Source organism: Gopherus evgoodei, chromosome 12 (genome assembly GCF_007399415.2).
Source record: "Gopherus evgoodei ecotype Sinaloan lineage chromosome 12, rGopEvg1_v1.p, whole genome shotgun sequence".
Taxonomy (NCBI): Eukaryota; Metazoa; Chordata; order Testudines; family Testudinidae; genus Gopherus; species Gopherus evgoodei.
In genome coordinates, this window is record NC_044333.1 from 26,716,690 (window position 1) to 26,728,341 (window position 11,652).

The window sequence follows — 11,652 nt, forward strand, 5'->3', positions numbered from 1 at the left end:
TAAACACTGAATTCCCAGGATTGGAACAACTTTCAATTGTTTGACACACACACTTATTGACAACTGGGATGTAGAAGATCTACCCAAAAGTTGAAAAACTATTCCATGCTATTAAAATAAGAACTGTATGTTTATCTTGCTGTAGAAGAATATATAAATGGATGATGCAATTACCATAAAAATCCCTTTTATTCAAATGACTAACTGGATTATATCTGATTTAATTGTGCACTTGCTTTGGTATCAACCAGCTGAGTCTGAAAATGTGCTGATTACTCACCATAGTTAAAGGAACACTATCTGATTTAAAAACATGGCCCCCACTTTCAGCTGTGTTCTGGCACTGTTGCCAGTGATGGGAGGGTCTCCCCAGTATAGATGGAATCTCCTAGGGATGCAGAGATAGTGTAAGAACTCTTGTGGCTGGAGGATAGGGTTAGTAGCTGAGGGTTTCCTGAACCTCAGAGATCCCAAGCCCCTTTGCACTGTTGGCATTTAGAGCAGTCTTTCATTGGATACTGTCCCAGCACACAACTATCCCAGCATTGGCCAGATAGCTAAATGCCACTGTTACACCCCACTCCTGAGTTGCATTATGCAGTCTTTGGCTGAAGCAGAAGATAAGAGCTTGATCTGTCGAAACCCAAACCAGATTTCCTGTTTCTATCTATGTGCTGGTACCAAAACCTCAGATCTCCTACCCTGAGCTTTGAGGAAGTTCCAGTTGACTCACCATTGCGTTATTTCACTTTTTTTTTGTACCGATATAAATCCATTGAAATCAACAGTAACACACTGGCATAGAGGAGTAACACATCAGATCCATGTTAGGGACTTGATTCACTGAACTTCGCAACTGGGCCCTTTCTGTCTACAAACTGTTGAACTAGGACTCCAGATCTAAAGATTCCCCAAACATAGGGGAAGTTCAGATCTGGATTGTATTTCTCAAGCTGGACAATGGGAGTGGGATCACGACCCCATAACATCTCCACTCAGGTATTTCAACTAGGAATCGTTTGCCTTTTTTAAAAACTATTGTAGTTTTTTTCTGTAACTGCTTAATCTCCATTAAATTGTCCTGTAAAATATAAAGTTTGCCAAGAGAAAAAGGGGTTGTGATAGACAGCAGGACAAAAGCATACTGATGTTCTGCTCTTCCTAGGTATTGAGGACTTCCAATCAGGGCACGACATTAAGTAACATACCACACAGCTTGTGCTCTGGCACACAATGGAATGAATGTATTGTTAACTGCTGTCAATCTTATTTAACATCTTGGTTTCCTTCCGAGGAAACATTTGATTTTACACATTTGTTTTGTTTAAGGAGCTGAATTGTTAAACTATACAAACAGCCTTTTCAAAATGATGAAGGCTAAAATAGCAGACACATCCCAAACAAGTTGCTGGTTTTTGTTGCAGAAGGGACTGAGTTCTCCATTACAGTGCAATGGCTGTGCTACTGGCACTGCATTTCAGAACAAGTATAGGTCAGTCTGGATGCCACTTTAGACAAATATGACTAACTACTGCATCTGGTGACTAGATGCTATGGTGATGGATGCCCTAGCAATGTCTATGATAGACTGATGGAAGTTAATTCTATTGCTCACCTGTACTGCAGGGGGTTCAGCTTTCAGTTGCAGAATAGAGTCCATGGCAACAGGCCTGACCATGCTGCCTGTGGAAGGAAGGATAAAGGGCAGGGCAGGGAGAGGAAAGCATTCTGTGCTGATGCTCTAGGATCCATGGGGATGGGATGGGTTTGTAAATCTAAAGTCCTGGTGCTTTCTCCTTGGTCTCTAATCCCTGCCTCTAAAGGGAGCAAGGGTTGGGATTTCTGTGCAATGATTTTTCTTTTTTAAATGAACTTTCTTCTCCTATTTGGGATGTCTTAAATGATCTCTAACTATCTGTTTGTACGGCAGCTAGTACAAGGGTCAGCAACTTTTGGCACATGGCTCATGAGGGTAAGCACCCTGGCAGGCCAGGCCAGTTTGGTTACCTGCCGTGTCTGCAGGTTCGGCCAATCGCGGCTCCCACTGGCTGTGGTTCGCCATCCCAGGCCAATGGGGGCGGTGGGAAGCAGCAGGAAACACATCCCTCGGCCCGTGCAGGACCGGCGCTAGGGGTTTGAGCGCCTTAGGCGCAGGGCAATTTCGCCACCCCATGCACTGGTCCCGCGGCTCCGGTGGAACTGCCGCAGTGGTGCCTGTGGAGGGTCTGCTGGTCCGCGGCTCCGGTGGAGCTGCCACAGTCGTGCCTGCGGGAGGTCCACTGGAGCCGCGTGAGGAGCCGACCGTCCACAGGCACGACTGCGGCAGCTCCACCAGGGCCGCGGACCAGCAGACCCTCCGCAGGCACCACTGCGGCAGCTCCACTGGAGCCGCTGCCACCACCCCCCAGCAAAATGCCACCCCCTGAATAATCCTGGCGACCTAGGCGATTGCCTAGGCTGCCTAAATGGTAGCGCCGGCCCTGGGCCCGTGCCACTTCCCGCCGCCCCCATTGGCCTGGGATGGCGAACCACGGCTAGTGGGAGCCGCGAGTGGCCGAACCTGCGGACACGGCAGGTAATCAAACTGGCCTGGCCCGCCAGAGTGCTTATCCTAGCAAGCTGCGTGCCAGAGGTTGCTGACTCCTGAGCTAGTGCAATGGGGCATGATCCTGCTTGGGAGGGAGGCAGCTTTGGCTGCTACTGCAATCCAAATAGTAAATCACAATGAAGGCCCGCTATCAAACTGTACGTAGGTCTAAAGCTGAAGACTGAAGGACCCAATCCTGAAGCAAAGCTCAATGAGATGTTTTTTTTAGCCTTAAGTGCTTTAGGATTGGGCACTAAATGTCAAGTGTTTAATGTAACCCTATAGTCAGTGTGTCATGTGTTCACCTCTGTTCCAAATTCACAGAAATTAGAAGTTTATTGCAGCTCTTCATTAACAGCCTAGGCCTATAGCTGAAGCTGTGAAGACTCCAAGGTTTTAGCTCTGGAGGTTGTCTGCCATCTAAGTGGTGGGCATAGCTCATTCAGAATTGAAAAATAAGAAGCAAAGTTCCCCTTTGAAAATAAATCAAAGTGGAAGCCTAGGGAGGTGCTGTGTAGGTTGTAAAAAGTCTGACTTCCTAAAGCATAACGTGCCAAAAAATGCAAAATCTCTGCACTTATTGGTTCTGTGTGGGGCCAGCAGTGCAAGGCAACACAAATGCTTTTCTAGCGTTTTTGGTCTGACTGGAGCAATTGCAAGAAAGCTTGCTCTTACGATGAATTTGGCAGACTCAAGACACTGAGATAAGCATCCCAGTTTTAGAGTACTTATCTGAACCAAATCTCCCACCCTTTCATAACTCTCCAAGCACAGCTAACAATCCAGCTATTTTGAAAATCCTGTGCAGAAACACAAATAAGTAGTTTTACAGCATTTGTCACATATAGTCTGTGAGGCTAGTGGGGCACTTCATCAAAGGTGCTAGGATTCACACCAACCTTGGAACTATATTCACTGAGAAACCAGAGGGGAAGGAGCAGCATGCCAACAGGCCTCAGTGTGGGACTTCTGGCAAACAAAGAGAGGTACAGTATGAGAGGATGTCAGTCTTCAGCAGAGATGTTCCCATCCTCTTCCCCACTATTTACATCCATGTTAGCAATATAATTACAAGAAAAAAAAATAGATGGTGAAGTGTAAGAAGCCCAATGAAGTTGAAAGGAAATGTTACAGAGAAACTACAAGGGGGAAAAATAAGGAGCAAAAACTCCCTACACTGACCATGATGGAGGGAAAATTGCCCTCCCTAGGTTTATCCTGATTCCATGCTGCTTTGTCCTGTATTCTGGAACCTTCTCCTCCCCGGTTCCCCTCCCCCACTTAACTATGCAGCATACATGTGCCAGCATCTCTGACAGAATTAAGTGGATGGGCTGGAAATGCAATCTCTTCCAAACCTGCAGGTCAGGGAAAATCTGCATTTCTGTACAGTCTACTCTGTGCCTGGAGTTTCCTGGCCCCTGGAAAAATATAACATCTTGCTCTTATAACACCGGCAATCCAGACTGAAATATAGGCTAGAAACAGTCAGGAGATTCTAGGAAAACTAAGAGTCTGCAGGCAGGAGGACAATAGCTGGAAAAGGGAACCCTGATTTCAGGAGACATTAACCCAATAGTGGCTGAAATGAAAATAATAGGAAAGCAAACAAATGGTGTATATATAGGGAAGGCCTCTAACTTCTCAATAGTGGGTGAAGGACATGTTTGACTGCACTTGGATTACAAGCACTCTGGGGATGCAACCATTCTGTCAAAACACTGGAGCCTGGAGGGAGGGGGGCACTGCAACAATCACCATTGGTACCCTGCCCAGGAGGAAGGCTGGAGAGAGCATGCCTGCATCCTCCCCAGGTATGTTCCATGTGTTCTCTGTATCAGCAACAGGATGGTGCAGATTGTTCCAAGTGTGCTGGCCAAGGTCTGTGGATTTGCATGTGAGGAGAGGGGAATGACCCCCACCTTTTCCCTATCCCTCTTCAGAGTGCTTTGCTCCCAGGGGAGAGGAAGTGAGCAACTTCTGCTCTTCCCAAAGCAAAGGGCCAGTTGAGAGAAGCCTTTCTGTGGTCCCACAAAGGGAGTGGGCATGAGGCTTTTTACACATCCCTTACAGAGAACAGTTCCAGTCCCTCCCTTCCATGAAATAGGAAATAGATGACAGAGACAGGGAAAAAGCCCTGCCCACTCCCCAAAATAGTGGATGCATTATAAGGATCTCTTCTTTGGGCATGGAACATGTTGCTGGGGACAACCAAAGCTGTGAGCCACTACTACCCCTCTGCCTCAGCAAGAGCGAACCTAGCTAGAGATCAAACTGTTGGCTCCTGGCAACCCCAGTGTAGCATCCTCACCAGCAAACTCCTTAAGGCTCTCCTGACCCATACCTGACCTCGCAGGTGAAAAATCAGTGAATTCCAGGCTCAGTTTCTCAACTGTTCCTCTGCAATGCACAGTTCCTGTCACTGATCATTCACAAAGATATTAAATTCATTGCCCTCTTAAATTTAAGCTGTAATTTACTGACTCTTTAGCTGAGGCAAACACATACTTCTCTTTAAACACAGCACTGAGTTGATTTATAACAAGTTGATTAACAAAAGACATGGGTAAGTGATACCAATTAGCAGGAATAAAGGTAGAAATGGTTACAATCAAATAGATAAAAGACAAACAATCTAGCAAGATGCAGTCTTTGTTCAAGATGGTTTCTCTCACCCACAGTCTCCTTTCTAGCTTTGACTGGCCGGGCTGCTCAGGATCTGTCACAGAGATGAAATCACTTGGTTCCTTTGTCTACTAAGGCAAAGGATAAACATGGTCTCTGCTCCTTTATCCCTAAAAGGATGTCTTTATTTCACAAGTCAGGAAGGCCTCTGCCATATGCACCCTTATAACATGCAGTATGGCAAGGGGGAAACAAACTGTAGAGAGGTGCAGGGTAGTATGTGAGCAGGAAAGGTACAAAATCCCTTTCGTTGTGTAGCTGTCTCAAGTCTTTTGCAAAACATCCACCTGTAAAAAGGCGTTTCAATCGAGGAGCATAGGGAGCAGTTGCTCTGAGTGACCCCATCCACTGCAGATTAGTTATTGCAGCTCAGGTATGGCAAAACCTGCATTCCTCCTCACTTCTGTGAACGTACATGATTTCTGCTGTGGTGGCAGTGGGGTGGCTTTGCTTTGCATGGAGACTGGGGCAGGATTTGGGGAACATATACAGGTGGCCTGGTCCCCCTGGCAACACAATTCCATAGGGCTCCTTGGATGGATAGAGGCTGGAAATCGCTGATACTGGTGGATCTGTTTGGTGATTCAATCACCTATGCATTTCCACCATCCATTGTGCACTGAGATAAGAATACAGGGAGTTGGCAGCAACCTCTGCTCTTCCTCCGACTGCTTAAGTAGTAAACATTTGCTACTGGATCCATGAAACCACTGAGCCACAGGCCCCACTCAGGTATATCTCCAAGTTACTCTTTGAGCTGGAGCACAGGAAGTCCTGTGCTTGTCAGGCTTCTGTCAGGCTCCTTGATTCCTGGGCAGGGTGACTGCATCACTTTTACTATAGAGGAGGGCCCACAGAGGCTGGAGGGATGGGAAGAAGCAGGATTTGTCACTAGGAGCAGAAGCTGAGCCTGCGGTCGTGGCTGCAAGAGTGACTATTTTATTTGCTTGATAAGGATTTGGTTGTTCATGAGTTAATGCTTATTCAACCTTCATGCTCTTCATGGAGTCACAGAGCACAGCTGGCAGCCCTGTAGTCAATGACAACACAGCCTGAAGCCAGCTGTGCTATTGCTCGGTGTATGTGGGGACTCAAGTGGAGCACTGAGGCAATGGTCTCCTGAATGTCTATTCAAGGATATGTAGGATTAGCGGCAGGATATTCTGCAGAATTTTCTCAGTAGTGGTGTGTGTTTGTTTTTGTTTTTTAACGGCCCTGCCCTTTGCTGGCTTCATCTTCATGCACCCTGGGACAAAGCCACAGAATTTCTGAATGTGTTCCTTCATGTTTTTGAAGCTAATTCTTTTAAGGGCAAGTTTTCAAAACCTGCAAAGTTCAAGATGAGGCAATCAAAGAATTTTTTTTAATCAGGCCTGTCCACATGCATGCAGTTATCCTGATTAACACCTGTCACTTTGGCCTTTTGACTTGTGTTCATAAGCTGAATAATTGCATCTGCAAACTAGGTATACAACTGCACATGTATCTCTGCCTGCTTTTAAATTATTTCTTCAGAGGGGATCACCTGGAAGTGAAAAAGGCAGTGACTTGAGGGGAGGAAAGCGAGCTTGAAGACCGTGTCCTGCTTGCCTAGCTATGTGAACAACTTTGGGCCATGTTCACCGAACTATCAAGAGAATAGGGCTGAAGTTCATGACTGCAGACTGAACTGAAAACTATTTAAAGTTATTTGTAGAACTGGTTTAAATGTCTCCCCTCATTTCCATCTGTCTTCAATAGAAAAGCTTTTGGTTTTCAATAAAAAGTTAAACTTCTTTTCAGATGGCAAACTTTTTAATTGAAAACTTGAAACTTTGGGCAGAAACCAAACACTTTGTGGAAAAACTTTCATTTGACAGAAAAATAGGTTTTAGACTGTTTTTTATGGAAGGCTTTCTATCAGCCCTGTTAATGTACAATTCAAGTCAAATGCTTCACCTAGTCATACTCCTGAATTTTATCTAATCTCCGAGCTCTTGACCACCAAGCTGGAGGTCAGGGGCTGGCTCTCCTGTTCTGATTTTGACCAGAGATTGCATCCTGGACCTGAGAACTTCCCCAGTGAAAGTTTTTGGCTATGATAAATCCAATATTTTTCTTACATGCACAAAACTGTCATCAATATTTTGTTAGGAGGTGGAGGCAAGACTCTAGTCTCTCTGACCCACCTGCTCAGGAGGGTGAGTAGCAACCCTGTGGAGCTTGCATTATGCAGAAACATTAGACTGGCCATAGTCTGAATTTCTGGTTTGGCCATCTCTAATTACACAAGTTAGGTACAGAAGAGTTTTACAATTCTCATTACAAGCATTATCCTAATTAAAAGCAATTACCAAGGCGTAGAGTCTGGCTGAACTCTGCTCCGTACATGATCCTTTGTGCAAAGGTGGGAGGGGAAAAGTTGGCTTAAAGACAGAATAGCACCAGGGCTGCTCTAAAATATGCTGACTGCATCAGCATAACTGCACTAGGACCCTCTGCTAGCCTAGATTCCACGGGCGCACAAGGTACTCACAAGCTCTTTTGTACACCAGTCAACAACTGCCTAATGCAAGGGGTTGACAGGAGAATGGGGAAGAAACCTGCATTGTCACTATCTGTGCTATACTTGCTATATGGATATACAGAGGACCTCTGTCTCCAGGGCTGCCAGTCTGGCAAATTTCACAAGTATGAAGTTCTATTCAAAAGCTATTTTTAAATCTCTCTTGACTAGGATTTTATCCTCAGTGTCATTAGAAAATGGTGCACTGCACATGTGTGGTTTATCTCAAGCATGAATTTCAATAGTCATTACGGAATGGGCTTCTCTGGTTTGCATGGCCAGGAAATGTAATTCCTTTTACACTGCTGTAACACTTTTTGCTGTAACTCTGGGATCAAGGCCTACCAGTATGCAGGGATCTAATGCAGTAAAACGCAGACAACTACATATTTCTTCTGGAGTGATGGAAATGGAGTTTGGAGGGACCAGGGAGGGGAACATGAAGGAATCCTGCTAGGGGAGGGAGTAGGAAAAAATCTCTGGAGGAGAACTGGGATGAAGAAACTACTTTGAGGGGGAGAATATCAAGGAATGTGGGGAGGAAGAATGGATGGAAAGTGTGCATTATGACAGGGACCCCAAAGGTTTAACAGATCTGGATCATATAGGTAGACTAGTGCTATGTACTTGAACTGTGAATATCATGCACAGTTAGCTGAATGCAAAAATTCATTAGAAAATGGCTAAACAGTTCATTAGAAAATGGCTAAACACTGAAGCAAGAACATGTTATAACGTTTCTTATGGCCACAGGTTTCCCATGACATTGGAAGGTTTTTTAATCATCAGTTCTGTTTTCTTAAGCAGCCATTTAGTAGCTTTAATAAGGTGAGCTTTTAGAGTTGTCCATATCTTTTGGAAGGCCACTGTTGGAAGCCCTTCCCCTTTTTAAAAAAAAATATGATATTGTTTGGGTGATGGTGGTTAACAATATCATCAGCAATGTTCAGTCAATATCTGCTGCTCTTGAATTTGCTTTACAGCCCTAGCCTGGCATGTTTTTGCTAGGAGTTCAGGTTCAAAGCCAAACTGAAGTTACAGCAAATACTTAAACTCTGAAATTCAGTGACTTTGATCTCTTTAAATTTGCCAAGTAATCAGCTTTATGAGTCAAATTCTGCTCTGCTGCAGCAGGGCCCAATCCTGCAAACATTAACAAGAACAACTTTTCTTACTGTAGTCCCACTGAGCTCACTGTTCAGGGTAGCATGCTGTAAGGTTCATAGTTTTCCAGGCCCTAAATGTGGAGTAGTTCCACTGACTATATAACTGAAAGCAGAATTTGCCCATTGTCCGTCTCTCAAACTTCAGACCTAAACTGAATTATTCTTACCATGATGACGGTCCAGTTCTTGTGTTTGTTATGGAAGTTAATCTATTTACATTATTTCAGCAATACTTTCTCTGTGGGGAAAAAATGTCTGTCATCCTTCATATGTCTTTGTCTTCACTTTTCTTTGCTTAGTAGGGTCCTGATCCAGCATCAGAACCTGTTAGCATGGATTTCTACATCCATCTGGATTCCCATGCTAGATTTAGGGCCTTAAAGTTAATACTCCCTATTAAGATTTTTCATGCAATGACTATCCATAAAATAAAAATAAAAAATTTTAAATTGTCATTTTGTAGACACTTCTCTTCTGACAGTAACTGTCAAAAATGGTGTGGAATTTCTGAAACCACAGGCAGCTTAATGTCCGCCTAGCCAGATTGCAAATCAGTTTTGTCAGGAAAGGGCTTATGTTTTGTTGTGGCTGAAGACATTTTAAATAGCAGGAAAGAAGGCAAATATAGCTAAAGAATTCGAGACTTTAAAAGTAACAATCTTACAGGCTTTGTTCTCAGGCAAATCTCCCTGACTTCAATGAGTTTTTTGCCTGAGTAAGGATTGCAGGATTTGACCTTTAAATAAATGAGACCTTTAAATAATGGCACAGTTCTGTTAACACAATTGTTTTCTTAGGCAGAAAGCTATTTGCTCTTTAATGGATTGATACCTTATCTTCTAGAAGACTTTAAATATAATATTTGTACAACTGTACATGACTGAGCATGCCATGAAAGCAGTTTTTTAAAAAAAGATTACTTACAGAGATTGGAATAATTGCTGCCTATTCCAATGTGGATGGAGCTTCCAGAGATGAGAGGAAGATGTAAGAAAAGAACTAAGGAGGGAAATAAAAAGAGTCCTTAATAGCAGTTTTGTCTCAGAGCCAGATGTCATTTGATGACACAAGTTGTTGCTAAAGTGCACCCACTCTCTTGGGACAGAGCTGTATATTTCAGATTGTGAATCCACAACAGATGCAGTTTGAATGTGTAAATAAAATGAGTTGTTGCTTCGAATTTCCTAGGAATCAGTCTGTTTTAGGAAGTGCTATTATACAAGACTTCAGTGCATTAAGGATTCCAAAAAGCCATGTTTAGACAACACTGTCATGCAAATAGGCTAATTATTATTGTTAAGCATTTAGTCAATTACTGAAATGGGCACCTACCCTGGCAAAGCAAAATAATGCTTTCCTAACTTGCTTACATAAACTAGCTGTGTGCCAAAGTAGGGCTGGAATAGTAAAATGTATCCTGGAATGTATACAAAATTTCTCACTATTTATTTTAAATATTAAACTACTTTAAATATTTAAATTTAAATAAAATACACGTGTACACTATATAGGCAGCAAAATACACACACAAAGTAACCTAAATCATAGAAGATCTTTTCTTAAGAAGACAATTCAGTTTCTCTATATTACATAGAAAACAAGCATTATTAGATTTAAAAAAAAATATATAGTTTAATATGCACAAGGAGTTAAGTATCTCCCTCCCTCTATACTCGACTGCTAGCCCTCTCAAACTATTTTATAACTAGCACAGAAATATTTCTAATCTTGCTCCCTTAACCCGTAAGAGAGAAAGACCCTACTCTGCATTTCTTGTTAAAGGCATATGGCCCCTTCAATAAACGGAGCAGGGCCCCTCTGTTTAACACTTTGGGGGGGGGGGTGGCGAGGAGATGAGTGTCTGACAGAGCTGAAAGTTCCCCCATCAAACCTCCACGCTGATGCTGTACCCTAATGATGGATGCGGGGCTGGAGGGAGCCACCGACGCCGCACAGCGCGGCGCTTATTGCTCCCTCCCCGCTGCTGGCCGAAGAACGCCCCAGCCTTACCTAGCCCTGCCCGCCCTGGGGCTCTGAGCTGCCGCACGCGCTGTGCCTAGGCAGGGCCGGGGCTGCGCGGAGAGTGGGTTTCCCCCCGGGGGTGGCGATGCCTCTGCAGGGCGGTGACTCCCGTGGAGGGCGAGGGGCAGCCCCAGGGCACAGCGCCCCCCATCCCTTACCCGAGCACGCACAGGCGGCCGCGCTCTCCATGCGCCTCGGCGACAGCTGGCGGGGCTCCCAGGCGGCTCATGGGCGGCGGGGAGGAGGCGAGCGCGGCTCCCAGGCGCTGACGCTGCCCGCCGCCTTCTCCGGTCGGGCGGGCAGGAGCCGCAGCGGGCGGCCCAGCAAGGACCAGGCGCCCATGGAGTCTGCGGGATGGCGGGGGGCGGCGAGTGACCTCAGCCCGGCAGGGGCCGGCAGGCGGCGGCGGGTCCCTCCCAATGGCCGGGGGCCATCGCTGTCACCCCCCCTCCCGGCGCGCGGGGGAAGGGGGCGGTGCCAGCCACGCGCGGGGGCTGGTGCTCGCCGCCTGCCCGCGGAGCCCGGGATCCCGCACCGCGAGGGCTAGAGCAGCCGCTGCGCGGAGCGGGGCCCCCGGGGGCGGCCGGATCACCCCGCGCAGCGCTCGTCCTCTGGGACTGTCGCACGGTACCGGAGGCGGAGTGCCG

The 11,652-nt window shown here is 45.7% G+C and overlaps 1 protein-coding gene across 2 annotated transcripts in view; it reads right to left on the minus strand.

Moving 5' to 3' along the window:
• The window catches only part of LOC115660653 (protein BEAN1-like), a 110,484-nt gene extending 99,215 nt beyond the window's left edge, over positions 1 to 11,269 (minus strand). Inside the window, exons 1-2 of one of the 2 annotated variants that reach the window (XM_030582277.1) lie at positions 11,164 to 11,269; positions 9,908 to 9,982 (exon numbers count right to left, since the gene is read on the minus strand). In XM_030582277.1, coding sequence (XP_030438137.1) covers positions 9,908 to 9,982; positions 11,164 to 11,194 — 106 coding nt within the window. In that variant the 5' untranslated portion in view covers positions 11,195 to 11,269. The remainder of the gene's footprint in view (positions 1 to 9,907; positions 9,983 to 11,163) is intronic. The other variant, XM_030582278.1, reaches the window with a different exon arrangement.
• Positions 11,270 to 11,652: the final 383 nt, after the last annotated feature.